The sequence below is a fragment of the Lycorma delicatula genome, chromosome 10 (assembly GCF_047948215.1).
Source record: "Lycorma delicatula isolate Av1 chromosome 10, ASM4794821v1, whole genome shotgun sequence".
Lineage (NCBI taxonomy): Eukaryota > Metazoa > Arthropoda > Insecta > Hemiptera > Fulgoridae > Lycorma > Lycorma delicatula.
In genome coordinates this window covers 6,049,874-6,074,791 of record NC_134464.1, presented here as the reverse complement: position 1 = coordinate 6,074,791, position 24,918 = coordinate 6,049,874, and the positions used below count along the sequence as shown (strand labels likewise).

At 30.2% G+C, this 24,918-nt stretch overlaps 2 protein-coding genes across 5 annotated transcripts in view; one reads left to right on the top strand and one right to left on the bottom strand.

The window, feature by feature from the left end:
- Positions 1–15,744, bottom strand: part of LOC142330824 (upstream stimulatory factor 2-like) — a 32,404-nt gene extending 16,660 nt beyond the window's left edge. For all 4 annotated transcript variants that reach the window (XM_075376260.1, XM_075376258.1, XM_075376259.1 and 1 more), the window contains exons 1-3: positions 15,406–15,744; positions 11,307–11,497; positions 6,101–6,232 (exon numbers count right to left, since the gene is read on the bottom strand). In XM_075376260.1, coding sequence (XP_075232375.1) covers positions 6,101–6,232; positions 11,307–11,497; positions 15,406–15,437 — 355 coding nt within the window. In that variant the 5' untranslated portion in view covers positions 15,438–15,744. The remainder of the gene's footprint in view (positions 1–6,100; positions 6,233–11,306; positions 11,498–15,405) is intronic.
- Positions 15,745–16,181: 437 nt separating this feature from the next.
- SrpRalpha (signal recognition particle receptor alpha) overlaps positions 16,182–24,918 on the top strand; it is a 62,163-nt gene continuing 53,426 nt past the window's right edge. The window contains exons 1-2 of the mRNA XM_075376257.1: positions 16,182–16,375; positions 23,335–23,532. Coding sequence (XP_075232372.1) covers positions 16,259–16,375; positions 23,335–23,532 — 315 coding nt within the window. The 5' untranslated portion in view covers positions 16,182–16,258. The remainder of the gene's footprint in view (positions 16,376–23,334; positions 23,533–24,918) is intronic.

Here is a 24,918-nt window from a genome sequence, read left to right as displayed (position 1 = left end):
CATTAGGTTTTTTTTAATTTAGTAATACTTTTTTGGCTGGAAATCGACAAAATATTTAAGACGCCCAGTAATGTCACCCGCCACAGAATACAGACCTAACACATCTTCTGACCAAATATCATCTATTCTTCTGCCATTATTTGTAAATAATGAAATATTTATCGCGTTGTTATAATCTTTATCAAAATGTAGGTTTGTTTATATTTAAATATAGATTTTTGTATTATGGGTTATTACAACCATGACAAGTAGCAAACAAAATAATTATTGTGTTGTCTTTTTTCATTAGTTTTATTCATATCATACAATCTACAATAGAAGCGTATTAGGTATTACGAACTTCATAGACAAAACATAGTGTAAATTGTTATACTGGGCGAAACATAAAATAAATACGATTATCAGAATTGATTATTACTAATTATACAATAATAATAAAACAAAATGTTTTGTTCGATTATTATAATGCAATCCAATATATTATAATCAAATAAAATTGGGTTTGGCAAACACGGCACCGTTGGTAAAATACCATTTAATTTAAGTATAATATTAAAATCAGCTAACCAATACATTAGTTAATTTTCCCCAAACATTTTCGGCTATTCCACCATCTTCAGGAAGATAGATCTTATAATAATTTAGAATTAAAATATAAATATATATAAAATATACAAAATATAAATTGTTAGAATCATAACAATCGATAGTCGTAAGTTAAAAAGCATAAACTTAAGTAAAAGTATGTACATTCGGTTTGTAATAATGTCACAATTGTTATGTTGTTGTACGATATTATTACAAAATGGCAGAATAGCTGAAAACATTTAAGTAAATTAACTAATCTATTGGCAAGCTGATTTTTATATTATATTTAAATTAAACAACTCTGTTGCTCTGTCTTCCATCCACCATATCGGACATTCTCGTAGCTTTGGGAGAAGTTCCGATTTGTCTTGAACATTCTGGAACGTCTGTGCGAACATGTATAAATGTTGTACATTGTTCATTCAATTCCAACCAGTCTAGGTTGAGTCGATCCTTCTATCGCTATCGAATTTATCACGAATATGTAAGTTGTAATTTGGGTATTAATTGCAACTCATGATATTCAATATTCATGGCAGTAGATTTATACAGAATTTATCAGGGACAAATTTTTAAGCGGGCATAAGCAAGGATTAGATGATAATGAAACATAAGTGCACAGACGAGCGTGTTCTGAAATTAAAATCAAGAAAGAATTCTCAAGAATACTTAAATTTTGTGTTTACCAGTACTGAAGTAAATGAAGAAGAAAGGCCCATGGGTCATTTGCTCAAACATTTTGACAGCAGACACCATGAAACCTAATAAACTTGACATTTGGAAATGCTTCAGCGACTATGTAAACAAACCCCGAGAATTCTTCAAATTAAAATCATATGAAAAGCAAACACCATTTTTTAAAAAAAACTTTACTTGCCTCTTACAAGTTTCACACAAAGTAACCAGACGTAAAAAGCCTCACACCATCGGTGATGAACTTATTTTGCCGGCTGCAATTCAGATTGTAGAAACTATATTTGGAGATAATTTTGCCAAAAAATTTTTTGGATACTGTTGCCCGTCAAATTAGTGACATGGCTGAAGATGTACAGTATCAGCTTTTTGGGACGTAGCAATACAAACCATTTTCAATTCAGCTTGATGAAACAACATAGCAATAAAGATGTTAATTTCATTGTTTAGTTTTGTGACAGTATGTCAGCAGTAGAAGAACTCCTTTTAAATTAGTAATAACTCCTTTTAAACAATTTAGTAATAAAATCACTCTTTGAATTTTAGGTAGGGGTGGATGATGAGTTTTCTGCACTGAAAACAAGAACATTTTGTATACTATTACTATTTTCAACATCCTACCTTTGTGAAACCGGATTTTCTGCAGTGGCTGCTTTGAAGACAAAATACAGATCTCAGCTAAATATAGAAAAAGACTCAGAGTGTCTATTTCTAATATTAAACCTTCCTTCAAAAAACTTTGCTCTGCAAGACAAGCCCAAGGGGCTTGTCTATAATTATTAAACTTGTTTTTAATTTAGTAGTGATAAGTTAATTATTATTAATACATTTTGCAGTACCGGTACAATTCTATTTATAAATGTATTATATCAGTGTAAATTTGTATTTTATTATTTATTATGTCAGAATGTATTTTGTTTTGCTTTCCTTTCAGTAAATTAATAAATTTATTTAATAACATTTTCTTTTTGATGTGCTTGCACACCCCATTTAGTGTTATCATACTCCCCCCTAGGGGGATACACCCCACAGGTTGAAAAACACTGCTCTAAACTCTTAACAACTGTGTTTATTTGTACATGAACAAAAAAAATTAAATAATTTTTCAACGAAATGATTTTTTCATCAACATTTTGCAACATAATACTTAAAACTTTTTTTCCTTTGAGCATTTTTCACACATCAAAGTTTTATTTTCCTCTTTTAAAAACTAACATCTTCCTTGCTCATATTAACACACAAGGCATGATATTCTGAAGAACAATCACTGCAAACAATTTAAAACAGCTGGCCCTTTAAGAGATTTAGCACCTACACTGCAAGACATATTTTCAAATATAAAATTATTATTTATAGTCATTACAGTAAATAATGAACTTTAAATACAAATAATAACACAAGACTATCTCTCCACAACACAACCAAACTGTTCTACTGTTCACATCAGAATGAAATACTTATGACAACCTTGCCAAAGGAAAATAATGATAAATGTTATCTTTGTCTCCATGTCTTAGCTTCGCTTAGCTGTCTTTGTCTTAACTTCATTTCCAAGTATTCCACGCTATCTTCTTTCTTTTTAACTGCCATCACTTCCTTTGTTTCCTTTCCTTTTTTCCGCACTGGTTTTACCTCCTCTACTATACCCAACAAGGTATTCTTGAAGCATTCCCACTCTTCCTCCACCTCTTTTATTTCTCCTTTAGGTAAGCATTCCTTCCTTTATCTCTTCTTCAAACTCTTCCCTTATCTTGTATTTTTTTAACTTTCACACTTAAATTTTTCTTTCCCTCATAACCTTCATGCTGGGAATTTTCCCAAATTAAAGTTAGCCATTATTAACCTACGATTTCCTTTAACCACTACTTCTTCACTCACTACGCTCACATCCATCAGTTCCCTCCTTACACCCCCACTAACATGTCAATTACAGATTTTGTTGTTCTCTCCCCACCCATACTTCGTAACATTCTTTCTACTCCTCTTATCAAACCACGAGTTACCTGCTATGAAGTTAAAATGTCCACAAAACTTTATCGTTACTTCACCTTCACCAATATCCATGTGGTTCCAGTGACTCCTCATTACATTTCTCTTTTCCCACCTACGCATTCATGTGTCTCCTTATCCTCTATGCAGCTGTCCAGTTTCTCTAAGAACTGTTCTATATTTTCTTCAACACATCCCACCTGTGATGCATATACACTGGTATGTTGTCCCAAGTCTTACCTCCAATCCTTAGCCTTAATCTTATGATTCTATCATATATTGCCTCAAGTCTCTTTATGCACTCCTTACCTGCAATAAAGCCAACTCCATTTTTTGTCTTTTGCCCACCACTCCAATACAGAACATATCCTTCTCTGAAATCCTTTCTACCTTTCCCCTTCCATTTAGTTTCACTTAAACCTAAAGTCCTCGTTCTTTTTTCTTTCATACAATCTACCAGTTTCCTGTAATCACACAGTAAGAGACAGCATTTGGTATCCCTATCCACCTATCATTTTTCCCTCTTTTCTTTATACCCAGTAGCTCACTTTTAACACTCTTGCACATACATCATGTGTGATGTGTCACCTGCAGGGATTGCCCTAGACTTATCCTATCTACTTTACCAATCTTCATTTGAGGCTTGTATACGATACCCACCGGCTTGGTCTAGTGGTTAAACTGGTCATCAGAAATCAGCTGATTTCAAAGTCTAGAGTTCAAGGGTCAAATTGTAGAAAAGCAGTTCCCTTTATATGAATTTGAATACTAGATTGTGGATACCGCTGTTCTTTGATGATTGGGTTTCAATTAATCACACATCTCAGGAATGGTCAACCTGAGACTAAAAAACTAATATTTCATTTACATTCATACATATCATCCTTATTTATCCTCTGAAATAATACCTTATGGGGGTTCCGGAGGCTAAACAGAAAAAGAGCTCTTACACGATGAGGTTAAATGCTCAAAAGCATTTTAAACCTACTGTCAGGTTCTTTTATGTACAGACTACCACTGACATACTATCCTTGTCACTGCACTTGATGGAGATGTTGGCTTATTTATTGACAGCCGGCAGTCGCCATGTCACAAGAACCTTTTCAGCTTAAGTGGTATTTTTTTAGGTGCACTGCCCTTACCTCATGACAGTACCTTCCTGACTCCATAGGGAAAGACACCCACCTTGTGACGATCCCAATCGCCACACGACCCCCTCTATTCTTAGCCCTGTTAGGCTTTACCAGAGGTCATGTTCTAGATCCTCAATACCTGATTACATATTTCAGTCATCAGTACAACCTTTATTAGGATGGCCTTGAAAGACATTTCCATCAGTGTTAAAACCCATCAACTAACAAAATATATTTCACTCGCATAAACTAAGTCAAAAAACTAATAACCAATAAAAATTTCATACTCTCAAAATTTGTTTGCAAGATCGCAATTTTGACCTTCCATACTAAAGTAACCAAAATTACCAATCAACCCACGAATGTACCAAACAACTGGGCACAACTACCGAATGCAACTACTCCAGCGGACAGCACCCAAACGAGTCCCTAGCCACCCAGTCTATTATTCTACACTAAACACCCTCTGCAGTCCTTTCATGCGCCAAAAACCTTGAAAATTTTTCAACAATGCACCATTAATTGATAACTTTCCACTTAGACTGCAGATCCAGACTCGAACCAATGCCCTCAAGCTTCCTGACCACCTCTGCACGCCTTAACTCAATGAGGTGATTCTCAACACCCTTATGTCAGGAAAGAGACCATACATATACTGCCCATTTGCAGTCTCATCCCACCCACCACACACTAAGTCCTGTTTCTGCCTGTCCATAACTGTTTATTTGGGATACCATTAATACTGATGGCCATTCACTAATTTGTAACCCAGAAGATGTACACTGTTGTCTACAGCTAGGCTCCCAATCCTTAGGGCAGAAAGAATGAGAATAAACACTGATAAATCCAAAGTAATAAGGTTAATGTGGGAATACGGTGCAACAAAGATTATTAATGAGGAGAACAGGTTGGTAGTTTTTTTTTTATTCCTTGGAAATGCAATAAAGTCTGATGGAAGAATTGTGAATCATAAAATGGCTTTCAGTAAGGATAAAAATCTGTTTACAACAAAAAGTATACTTCTTGATCTGAGAGAGACTTGCAGGATTTTTTTTTTTGAGTGGGGGTATTGTATGGTGCAGAAACACGGACAATAAACAAAAAGGGAAACTCAACATCTGGAAAGTTTTTAAATCTAACTATGGAGGAAAATGCTAGGTACAACTGGTGAGATAGAGAAACTCTCAGGTTATGACAAATATAAATGAGAGTAGGAGAGAAATATGTTAAGATAATACAAAGAAAAAAAGTTAACTGGATAGGCTACATCCTAAGAATGACTGCATTCAAAATGTTAATAACATTCAAAATGTTAATAATTGAAGGAAAGATTTGGAGTGTGAGGAGAAGAAGACAGAGGATAGGAATATTGGATGATTTGAAAGGAAGACAAGGAAAGAAAAAGCTCAGGACAGACCATCATGTAGAATGCAGTTTCTTGATGCTTATCATAGACAGTTCCGCTATAAAAGAAAAATCAGTGATCTACGATATCAAATTTTCCAAATTATCAACAGATTATATTTGAAATGTAACACAGGAAATAAAAAAAGTTACTTGTTAATTATATAAGAATTAAAAATATGACCATACAACATTTAAACAAAAAGGTAAAATTTTCCTGACTGATAAGCCATTACACCTTCTGATTAGTCGTATTATTTGAAAAAAGTTAGTTTTAGACTTTAAATACAAACCATTTAAAGGATTTGTTAAAAGTGCTTGGACGCTCTGCTGCGACGCTGAATTTGAATAACTAGGATTTGAAACCAACTGTGGAACAGCATCCATATTTTCACTTCTCTGCACTTGTACCACTCGATATGTCACTGGAAAAAAGTAAAACATTAACTAATGCCAAAAAAAAATTTTTGCTTGCAACTGTAACAAACAACTTAATCTTTATCTCAAATACAGTATCTAATTACTACCATGATGCTCACTAGTAGTTTAAAAAATAAGCGATAGCCACGAGCATTATTTCACTAACACTGGTTAACCATTTAATACTGTTAGCAATCAATGTCCAAAGTTTTAACTATTCTTATATAACATGAACAACTAAAATGCACATCAAGCTTCAGAACAACAGGCTTCTAACTAATTAATGTATTATAATACAATAACACCTTTCCCTTAACTAAGGCTAAAAAGTAAAACCCAGTCTTCTGATCTTGTCCGATTTAGATAGTTTAGTACCAATGAAACTATACTGATATAAGTTTGAAATATCCAAGACATGTATGAACTCATTTTCTCTTACCATAAACAAGACAACCTCATGTTCTTTTAAAGAAGTAGGAATAAAATTCTGTCTTGTGCTCATTAAATACAATCTTAAGCTTAAAGCTCATCTATTGTTGTTTGTTTTAGAAATTAAATAAGCAGACTTAACTTACTAAAGGTAGTACTTGCTTAAAAGATTTGGTTAATATTAAACTGGTTCCAAAATAAGTTGATTTCATAAATTTAACATCATCCACTCTATTAACTATTAGATATTTTTAATTTCTTGTACTATACATTATTCACATTCATCGAGTAGCTGATTTTGTAGTCCAAATAACATCATATAAGGAACCCCACAAATCTCGCAACTCACACGACCAACATTCACTATACTATACGTAGTAACTATCAATCTTTAGAAAAACTTTTATAAACTCTTCTTTATACAGCAGCAAGACTAATAAAATATGGAATATTCTGATTGACCATACATTATATATTTCCAAATCTTCATTTCTAAAAAAGACAAGTTTACAGTACAGATTCTACATATATCCTAAATAGTGTCTATTTCTGTTCTAACATGTATTTCTTCACAGTATCCTTTACAATTATTATGTTTATATAATTCTTTTCCTCTTCATTTTACTTCTCTTTTTTAAGTATAAAAATGAAAAATAAAAAAAATTGTTAATAGTAAGAATATATTATGGCCAAAATTATATGAATATGCAACTGAAAATCTATTCTGTATGAATATAAGGTTAAGACTACCACATTACATTAAATAGAGAAAAATTAATGAAAAACAAATTGTACTCAAATTAAAAAGAAAATTATTCTAAAATATATTAGAAATTGACATATAAGAGTACATTAAATAATGGAGAAAAAAAAAGAATATAAGAAGGGCAATAAGACAAAAGTCACACTTGAAGAATTAAATAATATTTTATCACTTTTATTCACTTTCAAAACTGCAATACCATACAACTAATACTCATTCTATTTTTTCTTTGTTATGCAATGAAGAAACATTTTTTATTGCTTGACTGGATGAAACTGCAAGAGAACAAATTGAAAAATCTTTTCACTGTTCAAAAAAGAACTACTTCTTTCTAAATAATATGTCATATAATAATTATATCACTCTTCAATTCTTTAAACCAATTCAACCATTTTTTTTACTATTAACATAAAAAATAAGATGCCCATAAATAAAATATTTATTTATCATATAACCAACAAAATTTGAAATCTGATTTTCAAATTTAAAGGAAACATTATTAGGTTTGGTGAGGATGCATACTCCCATAAAATGCTCTTGTTTATCAAAAGAAAAAACTAAAATATTGAATACATTCAAATTGCTCTTAAAATCTGTTCTATCTCCAAGGTAAAACAAAAGATTTTTCAATAGCGTAAAAGAGGTTTACCTCAAATGAATTTTTTCAGTTAACAAAAAAAACCCTGAAAGATTTATATTAAAATATTTAAACAATATTATTTTTCAGTCACTACCAAGAAAGGAGACTAAAACTCGTGTTCTTTTTTTTTAAAAAAGTTCCAGTGTTCCTTTGGTTTCCTTCAATTAACAAAGTATTTGTAGACACACTGTGATTTTGAGATGGTTTGATCCCACCAGAATTGTTTTTCTGGGAATAATAATTGTTTCTTCTATGAGAGGCAGGGAGCAAAATGTTCATCGTCTGGGTATAACCAAATACTACCACTACTTATTAAATAAAACTGTCAATATAAAAATTAGGGTCATCAATAAAAAAACAAGGCTTGTATGATAAAAGAGTTGAAAAATAATTGCTGCTCTATGATCTTACTCCAAAAATTAGGTACTTACGTATTAACGCCACCGCAGCTACAACTTTATTTAAAAACAAAGTAGTCAATCGGATTTCGGTGAAAAATGAACAGTCTCTTTATTAATTTTAATAAATGGTTATTTATATTTATTTATTTTATAAATATAATTTAACCAAACTTAAACTACGCTCGCTAACCTTGACTAATTAACACCGTAATTTTTTGACTATTTATTGATATTTAATAAATGCAGTAATTATTGAAATTATTTATTATTTAAATAATCAAAACACTCCTGTTAATTAGTCAAGGTTAGCGAGCGAAGCGAGCGTAGGTTATGTTTGGTTAAATTATATTTATAAAATAAATATAAATAACTATTTATTAAGATTAATAAAGAGACTGTTTTGAATCTATGTTAAACTCTATATCGGCCCATTTTCCACCGAAATCCGATCGACTACTTTGTTTTTAAATAAAGCTGTAGCTGCAGTGGCATTAATACGTAAGTATCAAAAATTATATATTTAATATCCCAGTAAACCCAACACACTAAAGAAGAATTACAATGATGTAGGAAAAAGTGGGTATATATAAATCACATTGAGCTGCAGTGAATATATGAAAATAAATGCACAAATAGTGCAAGAATCATACCATGAAACTTATCAGTTATTATCATCATATATAATCAAACAAATAAAATAAATCAAACTTAATAAATACAAATCAATAAATTTTAGGAAAAAAAAAGATTAATGCAATTAATTGCTTAGAACAAATAATTGCAATTTAAATGTTTCAGATGCTATTATGTTTATCAGAGATCATTTTATGATAATGTAATTATTAAATAATAAAGAATTCCACAACTTTTAATTAGTGTAACTTATTAATGAATACCATATCTTATCAACACAGCATAGTATACATTCCATAAATGTTGACTTAATAAATTTAATTAAGAGAGATAATGAACAAACATTAGCAAAATTCAAAGTTTAAATTGTTTTTTTTTATGATCTTCATAAATATGTAAACAGATCAAAATAAAGATAAAGAAATTAATAAACTTCAAACAAATCAAAAATAGATAATTAGTTGACCCGTAATATAAGATCCTGCTTATAGCATTAATAGTAACATTTGCATGTACAAATACCTGCACAATCCACACCTGATCATCTGAATATGAATATAGACTTTTAAAATGAGAAAATATGTATAAACATTTACTACACTGCTAACGTGTTAATTATAATGCAGGTTAAAACAAATAAAATGCAGTGAAAGAATTTGCAATAGAGTTCATATGAATGAACTCTTTACCATAGTTTTTCATTATTTATTTCACATTTTCTCAATTATTTAGTTATACTTATTAGGTAACAGGAAGAATTTCATAAAATGTTAAGAGAAAAAATCATACAAAGGATGCTAGGAGAAATAATCTTCTAAATGTAATCTAATCATTAAATAATGAGACAGAAAACAAGTAATTTGTTTATTTTCTCGGAGGGGAAATAAGCAATTTAATATTATTTACATTACTTAAAGTTAATCCTAAAGTGATAGCACAATCTAGCAATGATGGTAACAACAACCTCTGGAAGTTCTCTTTTAAGATTAACTTAAGACATGATTGTCACATTCCACGGATGACTTCAACTACATGAATGTCCAAAAATGCTTTTTCAACAGGAACTCTAATTTTGGAAAGAGGGAGTAATCACTTTACGACAGTACAAGAAAGAGGGGAATGATTAAGCAAACACACTTTTTTAAGCCGAAAATTCCCTGAAAACTATTATAAAGCGAGTGGGTGCATTGTTTAGAAGAAAAAACCAACTGCTTGGTATAAAGTATCCAGGCTCAACATGGTGAAACATTTTTATAAACATTCCAGAATATTTACATAAAATCTTTTAAGATAAATTTTCTTGCCTTTCAATGATCCAGATGCTCTCCATTCAGCACTTTGATATTTAATTATTTGATCACAGAAAAAATACCAAATTTTCTTCTCCTGAACTAAATTAAAAATTATTTTTTTCTCTGAGTAGTTTCAAGGATGTCTCTTGTAATGTACATGTCCATATTTCAGTCATCTGATGATAAATTTGATAGAAACTGGAAAGCCATTATCTTCTTGTCAAAATCTTCTTTTATTATAATTTATTAAATATTCCCTCTGTTAACATAAAAATTATCTGCTATCATTCTCACGATCACATAACAATACTATTAAATCCATTCTTTAACTTTAGCAATGAGTTTTATTAACAGAAGTTTGACATCCCGACCCATCTTTATCTTCAGAGTTTCCTTACCATTTCTGAACTGTGATAAACATATAAATATCAGTGTATAAGGTATGTATGCCTATTTACTTACGTTTATCAACTGTACAGACCTAAATATCAGTGTACAAGGTAAGCATGAATCCCTATTGCGATATCCTATATCCTACATGGCTTTATCAACTGTACAGACTCGGATGGAAAATCCCTTGAATTTATATAAAAAATTTTATATTCAATCTCTTCATAATGTAATAATGTCTTACAAAATAAGGTCCTTTCTTTCCTGACACTGAGCAGTGTCTCCAGAAAGCAGATTAGGCATAATCCATGGACTGCTCACTAGGTGGTATTTCCACCTTCGTGAATAAAAAATCTGTCTAGTTATTTTATTATCGAAGCACATTATGATATTAAAATCACTCTTAGCCAATAAAATAACCACCACTTATACTGGATTTAAGCTGATAAGTAATCGCAGTAAATAATTATAATTCAATCATAAAAATACAAACACCAGTAATATAAAAAAGGATAAATATTAAATCATTACCTCCTTCACCAGACTGAAACTGATAATGTAATTCATCTTCTGTGGAATCTAATAAGCTCTGACTGTTACCAAGATCCTGAGAACCAGTTTGATCATCTGTAGAACCAAGGGAACCTTCTTCTTCTACTATAGTTAATGAATGAGCAGTAATCATATCTTTGTCTTCTATATCATCATTATCCTTATCCTGACTGAAAATATAATTTAAAAGAAATTAATCTGGAGAAAAAAATTAAGATTTGTCATTTGTCATACATTTACCACTTCGTGAAATTTATATTACTGCACTGCAGTACAGCCTTGATAACCAAAATAACAATTAATTAAGAGTATTTTTTCAAAAATTAAACAAAGAATTTTTTTAAAGGAATAAACCTCATAAATTAGCTAATAAAACCAACATTATGTTTACCACAATAAAAACAAAAATACAAACTACTACTTTATATGAAATTACCTACAAATAGAAAGATTTTCTAACCTATTCTTCTAACAAAATTTTAAAAAATCAGCAATAAAACGTGAGTAATCAAAACAAATAAATTTTAGGTAAGTATTCATTACACTAGCACCATATTATGTAATTTTATAAGTGTCCATTTTTTTATTTTTAATGGTAATACAATCATACGTGAAAAATTGAACATCAATGTTAATTCTACTTCAGAAAATTATTTTCAAGTAGAAATTTATTCACAAATTCAATTTCTCTATATTTTTAATAGCACCTAATAAGAGTAATTTAGTAATATTAATACAATATGTTTACAAATATTGCAAAACTGTTAACTTGATAACACTGCAATACCACCAATTTACTTTTTTACTGAACCAGGTCTCTCTCTCTCTCTCTCTCTCTCTAAGCATGCTTAAAGCACAAGATTTAATGTTTAAAATTCACACCTCCATTTATTATCTTCTAAAAAGAATTTTAACCAATTCATCAATTCTTTAACAAATTATTTTATATAGTTTTGTACTATACTCAAATTTAATAACAAATACTTCCTTTAAAAATAACCATAAAAATACAAATTTATTAGTAAATATTGTAATTTTAAAACAAAAATGGTATCTCAAGTACTTTTTATTTAACACAGCAAGTGTATAATTTATTTATAATTTAATTTATAGTATTATTTACAATATTTTATTCAGATTTAACACGAGGTGTGTTCAGAAAATAACCTAACATTTTTAATTGCATGCAAATGGTGATATTTAGTGGCGTACAGTTGGCAGCATTGTGTTCCACATAACCTCCACTCTGTAACCACATGTTCTTGGATTACTGATGTCTTGTTTAGTTTTCATGTTATTGTTATTTGAGTGCAGTGTGCTTAAGTGTTAGTAGTGATTTTTAGGACTAACGATACAACTTCAAATTTTGCATGAAACTGGGAAAAACTTTCACAGAAACATTTCAACTTTTGAAACAAGCTTGTGGAGATGATGTTCTGGTTCGTACGCAATGTTATGAATGGTTTTCACAATTTAAAAATGATCGTCAGTCGATTGAAGATGACCCTCGACCGGAAGGCCTTCAACTGAAGACCCCGCTTTCAGAAAATCAATGATCTGTTATATGCAAATTGCCGACTGACTATCAGGGAACTTGCAGAAGCGGTAGCATCTCGACTGGATCGTGCCATAACATTTTGTCTGAAAAATTTTAATATGCATAGAATTGAAGCAAAGTCTGTTCCTTTGATGACCGAACAGCAGAAAGAACATCGAGTGGACGTTTGTCGTCAACTTCTTGAACAAGCCAATGACAATGAAATATTCATGCAAACGACTGTTAACGGGAGACAAAAGCTGAGTTTACAGCTACAACACTGAGGAAAAAATTCAATCATCACAATAGATTGGCAAAGGATCTCCACGCCCCAAGAAAGCACATCAGTCTCAATCCAATGTCAAAGTGATGCTGTCTGTTTTTTTTTGCTTTAATGGAATTGTGCATTTTGAATTCTTGCCTCCAGGTGAAACAGTGAACCATGCAATACTCTCAAGGTGTTTTACAATGATTATATAAAAAAAAATCAGCAAAAAGAAATCAAAGTTGTGGCAAGACAACCTACTCACTAGACCTGGCCTGTTTGTGATTTTTTATTATTTCCAAAATTAAAATCAGTGATGAAAGGATACAGTTTTGAAACTATTTATGATGTTAAAACAAATTTGTCACAGACCTTAAAGGCCATTTCAAATGAAGCTATCCAGGACTGCTTTATGAAGTGCAAACCCTGCTGTGTGAATAGGGTGAATACTTTAATGGGGACAAGGAACAACAATCTGTAAAATTAAAAATAAGATTAAAAAAAGTTTGATTATTTTCTGAACAGAAAATTCCTTATAACAGAAATTTTCTTATATGTTCACTAAAACGTTCCTGCATATTTTTCTATTTCAGCCATCTTCTTTGATGAACCATCACAAATTTAACTAAAAAATATATACCTCACAGTTCAGTAATTTTTCTTTCTACTATTTAGTAAAATTTATTTCAACATTATTACTAAATTTCATTCATAAATAATCACTAAACATATTAGCACACTAAACTCACAAAGAAAAATTTTGTGAGTAACATAAGGTTTTGCTAGAAAGATTATTTATCATTATACTACTTTATGTTTTAATACTACATGTTACAACTATTTCACTAGTACAGATAAAAATTTTAACAAATTTCACAACTTTTAAGTATATTATAATTTTTTTTAAAATCAAGCTAAACGTTTTGTATTTGTGTAATAAATTGTTTCTTCTAAAAAAATCTTAAAATTTATCTCTTCAAAAAATTTCCAATCTTTGTTTTTTTCAGGAATAACATCCCAATTGCATAACCCTAAAGTGCAAACACAAGTTTCTTTTACAATCCAATTTAGTAAACATTTATTCAACTTCATGTAGGCCATTAGTAAATAAATTAAAGCACAGATCAATCAATAAAATGAACTTATTCAACGAATTTTATTAAAACAATTTTTTTAATTGCCCTACAAGAAATTCTGTTTTTAGAAATGATATATGGTGATTGTGTACATGAGCGCACAAATACATTCACAGACAAGCATTAGCCTTAGAAGATTGACCAAGAAAATAAGCAAGGATATCCAGGCTACCCAAAATAACAGGCCATAAGACTGGCAGAAAGTTAAGTTTTTATGATTTCTACATACTATCTAACATGAGAAACCACATACGTCCATTCTAGCCTCTAGTATGAAGAATTTATACTACAAAATCTATAAGCCAAACAAGTGCAAGAATTTTTAACACGTATAAAAATTAGTACAGATTTATAAACTACTAAAACTCTCCTACAATATTCAAACTGATGATTCACAGTGTACCTAAGTGAAACATGGGATTTAAGTAATTTTTCCTAAACAAGCAAATATACTACAGAAAATGAATGTCCACATTTTAATCAACAGAACTTTTAAAACTCCTGCCATTTAATCTTAACGATATACCAACTTACAGCATTAAAAACTATACATTCAGGGCAATCAATAAGTTCACTACAAAAATACAAAACGTTATTTTAAAAATTCTCACAATTTTCAAACACTTTCCAACCACGTTAATTACATCCTTTCAAAAAATAATTTGTCCACAATAGATTCAAGATTATATTTATAATCAGAAGTTGAATACTGTACATAATCTAATACGCTAAATAAAAGGTTTTCAAAATTAAATTTTAATAGACGTGGTAAATTAGGTACCTCATATTTTGTTGTAAATTACTTTCTCAAATATAATAATAAACACATACATAAACAAAACTAACGTATACTAATTACGCCACATACCTGTAACCATATTAAGCATACACCCCAAAAAATACAATTTCTCTAAAGTATGTAAACTACACTTACTTTTAATCAGCAAGTAACAAAACAAAACAACCACTATTCATATTAATTCGGCTAAAATAATGCATTCGCAAGTTTATTGTAAAGCATTCCTAGGTTAGGCAAAGCCCACTTTCAAAATAATAGCTTTACCACATAAAAAGAAAACAAATAATACATTTTCCACCAATCACACCGAAACATTATATTATGCTAAGACATCAAAATACCTGTTTTCCAAACTATGATCTATCATATCCATGGAATTAGAAACTGAAGTTTTGAATTTGCCAGGAAACTAATTCTTTGATCACGGGGACAAACAGTAGGTCATGTGAGCGCAGGCTAGGCCTATCATGAAATGGCTGCCACTATGCAACGCAATATGAAACGTGAAAAAAAACTCATCGCCAGACAACCGTAATCGAACATATATTTCAAGAAGAGAACAAACCGGTAATTTATTACTCTATGTGTTAAAAAATTACCAATAAGCGCTCCTCTTCAACATGATCCAAAGTATTTATTAAAAAAAATCATGAATCAATTTCATAACAAGGATATCAAGGTCATAATATCACAAACTATTCGACGTGGAAATAAACGATCGCGGATCATATGTGTACACAATATTGCCAAACTAATCTTAATAGTTCATACCGTTGATACTTATTTCACAATGATTTTTAAGAGCTCTAAAAAACAACAACCAGACTCCGCAAAATAACAATAATATTTTAATTTTTCATTAGCTCAACCCAGATAACACTATTTGTTTCTCTGTAGAATCTTTGCTTTAAAATTTTGTTTTAACAATTTTCAGGGAAGGTTTCATTAAAAATTATAAATTTATACAACTCATTATTGGCTAGGTTTGAGCATGATGATTTATTGATTACGAAAGTATGTTAGTTATAAATTTTTGATGCATGATGTTTATCGTAGGCATTTTTAAGGTTTCAACTAATTTCTATTATAGAATTTAATCGATCAATCTGATGACGCGACGACTACCATCGATGAGATTGTATAACTGAACAATCATAACACAGCTGTTAGTAAAGTGTTGTCTATAGTAGAAAGATGTTGGATCTATTTACAATATTTAGTAAAGGTGGCATCGTGCTTTGGTGCTTTCAGGGAACTAGTCAGATATTTACGCCATCCGTAAATGCCTTAATCAAAACTGTTATACTTCAGGTAAGAATTTTTTTCTTAACTTGTGGCATATCGTAAATCATTTGAGCGTGTGCTGTATCGACTTAATAGTTAGGTTAGGTTAATGATGAACATATTTTTGTGATCTACACTGATTTATTTATTCGATAACGTCGATTGCAAGCTCAGAATATTTTTCGCATACCGAATTATCTGGACTGAACAATTTATATATCATTTCAATAACATAATAATGTCAATTTTAAGTCATCCTGATCAAATATCATATTAATTAACTAAATGCATGTTAAATTCTGTAGCCACCACTAATTAACTTGAAAAAATAGCATGCTAACCTTAACCTTTTCTCCAATATGTTACTACTACATTTTTAAGCTTCCCAACCTTAACAAATTATCACCAAAATATAATGCAGTACAAAAACAAACAAAAAAATCAAAAATTGCCCTTCATTGAGAATGAAATTAATTATCAGAAGAAAAAATATTATGTAATTACAGTAAAATCAATATTCAAAGTATTACATAGCAACAATAAAACTTTGTGTAAGCTATATATTTCATGATATTTAGGAAAAATAATTTTCTTAATTTTGTATTTCAATCAAATCAATGCTTGAATGGCAGATTGAAAAGTTAAAGTATTAAAAACACAACTTGTAGTTTTAAATTTGTTTTTGATATATAGAAATGTTTTGCTGTTGTGTTGAGTACCTTCAATGCTGAACCTTGTGACAATACAAGGTTAATATAAGTTAATAAATGAAAATACAAAAAAAGATCCCTGTTTAATTAACTGTTAAAAAGTATTTAATTTAAATATGATTAATGATATCATATAATCATTTTTTTTATTGAATCTATTGTACATTTGAGATGAAAGGACTTTTTTTTTATTAAATGATTTTTTATATGCGTTTTTTCAGATTTAAAAAACTTATGCCTCTCAATGAAAAGTGATATTAGAACATACTTTTCACTATTGCACTTTATACATTTTTTATAAATAAAATCCCACATAATTCTTCTTTAATCAAAAAACTCAACAAAGAACATTAAAAGACATTCCACTTTCAGGTTTTTGTTTATTTAAAAGTAGAGAGATTTTTTCATACATACATGAGGTGATAAAAAAATTAAACATCATTGCAGTTTAATTTGTAGAAATTGTCTACTTAAGTTAAATTAGAGTATTCAAAAACATTTAATTATGTGAATGTTATCAGCATAAATAGGCTTAAAATAAGCATCACTTTAGTTATTACAATGTTCACCCTTAGATTTTAAGGGGACCACTTGGAAAAAATTGTTCGAAAAATCAAACTTTGTTTTTTATGGATTATTAAACATTAGAATTAGCTCTTTAAAATGGCATATAAAACACGATATCTTACAAGAAGTGTTAGAATAAATGTATTTTCTACAAGTGTGTTTTTCAAAAGATTCCAATTCTGGTTAATACAGAGTAGTTCTAGCAGTAAATAATTTTTTAGAGGGATTTTCTTTATTTCGGATGTTTTTATAATTTCAAGTTGGCTAACCTGAACTCTTTGTAGAAGAACTCTGTTTATTTATAACAGCTGATTACTGTTTTGCCTTGGGCTTTGTGTTGGTTAGCTTTGCGTAGAGCAAGTAGTGAGGAGTTCTTTAGTTATTATGTGTGTTTTGTAAGTGTTCTGTGTGTCTCAATAACTGGAAAAGTAGTTGATAATAAAGTAGTTGATATTAATACAGAATTTAAAAATTCTGTAATTATAAAGATAAACTGAACAATAATTGCATTGCTGATCGTTTAGGATCAGGTGGAGCAATGGAAGTACATGGAGTTGTAAAAATTCCTCTGCGATCTGTATCATCGTACAATGTTCATTATATTGAATTCCTTGGTGATGGTGATTGTAAGGCCTTTGCTGAAGTATCTTCATGCCAGCCTTACGGGAACGATACAGTATTAAATAAAATCAAATGCATATGACACATTCAGAAGCATATGGGCTCCAGATTAAGAAACCTCAAAAAGAAAACCAAGAAACTACCTGATGGGCTCCACTTGGAGGCAGAAATAATCTAACTGATGCTGCCATCCTGCAACTACAGACCTATTATGGACCGGCAATTAGAAGAAAAACCAATAAAACTGTTAATGATGTAACTAGATTATTTTCACGTAATTTCATCAAATGAGAATCCATTACATCACTCGTGTCCAAAAGATAGTGGAACTTGGTGCAAGTTCCAACAAGCCTTGAAAAGAGGAGAAAAATATCATTGACAAATAATTTCCATTTGCCCGAAAAGATAATGCAATTTATAAAACCGGTTTTCAAGATTTAGCAAACCCTGAGCTGCTAGAAAAATCCCTTCCAGGAAACACTGAGTTGCTAAATTATGTAATTTGAAGTTATGTGTGTAAGCATACATTTATACAGCAAACTACATTGAAATCTGGTGTATCTCAAGCTGTAATACAATTTTGATGATGGACATATTGGAAAATGTAAATCGCTTGAAAATTGGACTGGAACCTGGTAAACATTGTGTCAGTGTAATGAGGTTGCCGGACCTACAACATATAAAGCTTGCGGAAAAAGCTCAGTTAGAACTTGAGAAAAAAAATTAGGAAGGATATAGGCACCCTGTAAAAAGGAGGCTAGAAGATCTGATTGAGGAAGAGGAAGGTGAAGATCCATCATGTGTAGCAGGAATGTACTAAAAGAAATAGGCCTCTATTAATTTTTTTTTATTTTGCGTTTTCTGTAAATTTACTTTTTCAATGATTTTATTACTTTTTCTCAAGAACTATTAGAGATATCGCCTTCAATTTTGTTTTGGGTTGTTCAGCACAAAAAGCTGTACTAGTGGAACTAAGAATATTTAAAATACAGCACAAAATTCCAACACAAAAACTTCTAAAAAATCAGACGCATGTAAAAAAAAAATTAAATATATTATAAAACATTATTTTTATTATGTTTTTTCAATGTTTATTATTTATTGTGTTGTTCAAAATACGTAAAAATATATGTTCTTTAAAACAAAACAAACAATGTTGATAGCTATGATGGTTACTGAGAAAAAGGAACTTTTATTAACGTTGCAAGTACAGGACCAAGTGGTTCCCTTTTAACGACTCCAACCATTAAGCATGCATAACCGTTATGAGCTAAACATAATGCTCATAATTTCCTGGAGGAAATTATGAGAAATTACAAGAATACCTGATCTGAAAGCTCCATATTCACCAGGTATTGTTGAACCATCCAAACCAAGTAAGGGGCCACAGCTGACTCAAAATAGCATCCCATTTGATGCTGTTAAATGCATTTTTGATGTCCACAAAGATCACCAATGGGACACGTCTGGTGTGCCTTGTCCCCCTAGCCACTGCATCCGCAGTTTCCATCACTCTCGCTATAGCATCGACCAAGGATCTTGCCTTTTCTAAAACCATATTGTCTAGTAGACAACCTTTCGCTTGGTAATGAGACCAAACAGTACTGTGTATTTTTCATTATCATTTACTTTGCCTTTTTTTGTCCATCCATTTACAGATTATTGCAGGTTTATTTTTATTATATTGCATTTTATTGCTGTGATTTTTTTTAAACTATCATTTTAACCTATTACTTATTTATTTGTTTAATTAATATTTATTTACAGGCATTTTATTAATAATGGAAAATATTGAAATAAAACTAAATAAGACAATGTTATTAAATCAAACAAAAGAAAAAAAAAAAATATATATATATATAAAGAAAGTTAAACTTTTGCATTTGGTGAATCACTGATAAAACTCATCAGTTTAAATGAATCAGGAATATTGAAATATTTTAATAAATCGTAAATGTAAAGTATAATATGATAAAAACACAGAGCACAATATCATAAAATTAATTAAACATTAGTGGCAGATAGCAAAAAAAATATGTAATTATATCAATATTACTTGCAACAGGTTTCATTAATTTACATAGATTCCAATACACATTTCCTTTTAACACAAACTTCCTGTATCAAACTAAAAATCAGGAATACCCTACATTATGTGTAGTATGATTCATTTTAGAATTCTGTTTTAAAGAAAAAACTTAATATGTTCTCTTTTAGATTGTTCCTAGAAAGACTGGGAAGAATTATCTCCCATTAACATAGCATACATCTAAAAATAAATTCTGAATTAGTGTTTACATTTTATTTAGGATTTATACATTGTGAAGTAATTGGAAGTTACATATTTTTTCTGGTTTCACAGATTTCCACTATAATGAGAGACCATTCTTTCAAATGGCTTTTTTACACTTTTTATTCATTAAAATGAATTTTAGTTGAGTTTAAATCACTTATATTATACCTCAAAATATCATGCCATTTGCAAAATTTTAAGAAATCTGATATATGTTTATATTCTGCTCGTGAAACATTCTGGTGAGTTTTCCAAATTAACATAATTTTTCATCAAGATTGGTTTTCAATTTAAATATCATATTTTTTCTAGTATTCCTGATCACTCAGGTTTAATCCCTTTGTTCAATCTTAGTAATTGATTTTGTTAAAAAATTGCAGTTCATCAACACTATCAGATGAGTGTAGTTTACGTGAAGTTTCATATATAACCTTGGTAATTATGATTATTATTTAAAATAAATTGATCAGTATTATGTCTTCAGAAAGCTTCATCACATTATTTTATTCAGTCTTTATAATCAGAGAAAGTTTGCCAGACAGTAACAAAAAGTAATATAATAAAAATGAAACATACAAAATTAGAAAAAGAAAAAAATGACGCTTTCTTTTGTCAAAGTAGTAGTTAGTAAATGATGCATCATGAACAAGTAATCAGTATACAACAAACGCCTGTGGCTTGACTTCCACAGAGATGGTAAATAAGCAGGAGGTGAACATAAAGTAGATGGAAGTGATCTAAAGCTGCACAGCAACGGCATGCCCTGATGTTACAGAATCCTACAAACTGTCAATTACAACATAATCTTTTAATGATAGAAGTTATATCTCTTGTATATTGACAAACAAATAAATTAAATAAACTTCTATATAAGAGAAGGTGAATTTGTATACATATGTTTTGACAGGAGAAAAAGGTTTTAAGAATATTTAAATAATTAAACTTGTTTAAAAAAAAGAGTTTACATTATTTTATTCGATAAAAAAATTAAACATCCAGTATTTTAGCTAAAAAGTTATTCCTAAAATTAGTAAAAAACGTTACTGATTTTCCATTGCTAGTAGAATACAGCTTAATAATATTAAAATAAGTTAACAAATAAAAAAGAATAAGAATTTTGTTTCAGAGTATTATGTACTGAATTAGATTCAGTCTATTAAAAAAGAGACAACAAAGTGGTGAAAATACAATACATTATAATCAATTGGCAAGCAAGTGTTACTGCAACACCTATCAGCCAAGACACTACTGTTAGTGTTCCTACTCTATTTGTTATTCAGTGTCGTTAAATTCAGAGTCATCTCACCTCTGTCAAACCATTTCTATGGACACTTTCCTATATTTAATTTTTACTTGATATAAAAACAGAACTTATGTTTTAGAAGGTATCATTTTAGTTAAATTTTTTTTTATATTGGAACATAATGACATGAATTGTTTATCGATGAATCTGATTAATTGTATGTGATTATTAATACATTAAATACTATATCTTTAAACAGGAACATTATCTACACTTATTGTTTCAAAACTGAAAAGGATACATATTTTCTTCTTTTAACATTATTTAACCCAGCCTTTCATCAAGGATTGCTTAATAAGTTCATACAAAAATAAAGAAGATAATTTGTTAAGAAAACATATTTTTTATTTCTCAGTATAATATTTTTCAAACTCTTCCTCAGTCCAACAGTGGTCAAGTTTTTTGATTCTGTCCTTTTAGTATGACTTATCCAATCAACAAAGGTTCATAATACTGTCCAATTATCGTTTTACCCTCCTCCAGAAAGTCATTGAAGATAATGCCACAAGCATCCTAACAGACCCATCATCATTCCTACTGATGGAATGATGTTCATGTTCTTTGGAGCAAATTTCCTGACTTTAACCCTCTGTTATGAAACGGTGCTAAAATTCCTCTTGATTAATTTGAAACTACCTGAACCGTGCTTAGAGAAATGTTTGTTTGTTCATTCCTTTTAGTCATTTGTGAGCATATATGTTGCACTCATTTTGCTGAAAGTTTTCTCATACTCTAGTAAAATATGATCCATTCATTTGAAATGCCTATTATCTTAACAATATCAAAAACATTCATTCTTGTATCCTCTATTACCATATCGTGAATTTTTTTTCAATATTCTCTGCAGTTGTAACCTCAACAGGCCATCTAGAACATTCAGCATCATTTGCGCTACATGGTCACTCCAAAAATACCATACCACGTATAAACTGTTCTTATTGATAGAGTTGACAAACTAAAATATTTAGCCAGCGTTTCTTTAGTTTCCTTTGCAGTTTTACGTTTCAAAAAATAATGTTTGATGATTACCACATGAAATTCTCTTTCATCCGTTTTTCTCAATGTACAAACTTGATTGACTCAGATGACACCCAACAACAGAATTATAAATGTATGATTGAAACTTAATGAATGCTCCTTGCAGAGATGTGGACAATCTGAGAATGGATTTAACAGTGTACTATGAGCTCAACTTTTGCTTTTCCATGACTTTTCAAATACTCCTCATATATTAAACACTCTGGTACAAAGAGCACCACTAACCAGAGGTAGTAAGAGTAATGATAGTCACTATACAAGCAGAGTGAAGGTATCACTTGCAGAGCTGAATGACACCTGTTTTTGGTTGATTTGGTATGCAACTGTCATACACACCAGATAATTGTCATTCATACAAGATGTTATTTTATGTTTAATTAAATAATCACCAAATATTGATGGTTAAAATTTTTATAAATAGCAGTTACAAATTATTACTTTTCTTTCATTGCAGGAGCGTACAGGCAACAATAGTTTTGAGCATAGTGCCCTTACACTTAAATATAAACTTGACAATGAATTTGAATTAATATTTGTTGTAGCATTCCAAAAGATACTTCAGTTATCTTATGTAGATAAATTTTTAGATGATATTCACTTAGAATTTAGAGATAAATATAAAGAAGATTTACAAAATGGAAGGTATTTTCAGGTAAGTTATGACTTTTTTTAATGTATTTTATTTCATTTTTGTATTTGTTGAATTTGTATATTTTTGTGATTTCAACATGAATTTTATTTTTTCTATTTTAGAAATGTATTTTTTTATTTATTTCACTTTAAGATTATTTAAAAATATTTATATACTAATATATATTAGTAAAAGTATACAGGGTAAAAGAGCATAAGTGGAAATGTAGGGTCGCTAAAGGGTGTTTAAATTTTATTTCTCTCGACATGTCAGTTGACAACATTGTACTCAAGGTTAATTAGTAGCTTGTAACATTTGAAATGTCCTTCTTATATACTAGTGCTATACCAGTATAAGTTTGTGTCTATTGTTCTACGTTGTTTTCCAAGGACGAATGTGTGTTTATTATTGAGACTTATTGAGCACATAAATCTTATGAACAAGTGAAAGACGAGTTTCAGGTAAAATTTATCAATTCTTCATTTCCTAATAAGTCAACAATATCACGTTCGATTAATAGATTTTGTGAGACTGAGAGTGTACATGATAAACTGGGAAAAGCACAGGTCGGCCATCACTGTTAACCGTAGAAGTTCTGGAAAATGTAAAAGAATGTTTCACTTGCTCACCCAGAAAATCGCTCAAAAGTTAGCTTCACAGGTTGGGCTTTCACTATCTGCAGCTTTCAGGGCTACTAAAAAATTAAAATTGCATGCTTATCGCATTGATGTCATTCAAGAACTGAAAGAAGTAGACCACAGAAAATGTTTATGGTATTGTCGTCGATTTCATTCTCTTGTTAATGACAACAGTATTGAACTTTTAGATTGTGTTTATTTCAGCGTCAAGTTACAGTTTCAATTGTATGGCTGCATTAACAGTCAAAACTGCCAAATATGGGGTGCTGAAAATCCTCACACATTTCATGAACAACCAATACATGCACATAAAATTGGTATTTGGTGTGCGATCTCCTGGCGTCGTGTAATAGGGCCTTTATTTTTTGACATATCTGTAGATGGTGTGGTATATCGCAACTTAATCAAACAGTTTATTGTTGTGTTAGATTTACACGAAAGGAGAATTTCAGTTCCAGCAGGATAACGTAACGTATCATACTGCTAATGAAATGCTGGATATGTTATGGGAATTTTTTTGGCCAAGGGTTGTGGCCTCCAAGATCCCCAGATCTTACACAAAGTGTAAGTAACTTGATAATTGAAAGCTAATATTAAAGCGAGATTTCAAACATTGCAAAAAGTGGCTGCAAATGTTATGAAACATGTACGTACATGCCTCGGGATCATAGAAAATCATATTGAACATCTATTCTAAAGTTATTAAAGGTAATTTGAATATTGTTGTATAAGTATTTTATTAACGTTAATATTTTTGTAATAAATTCAT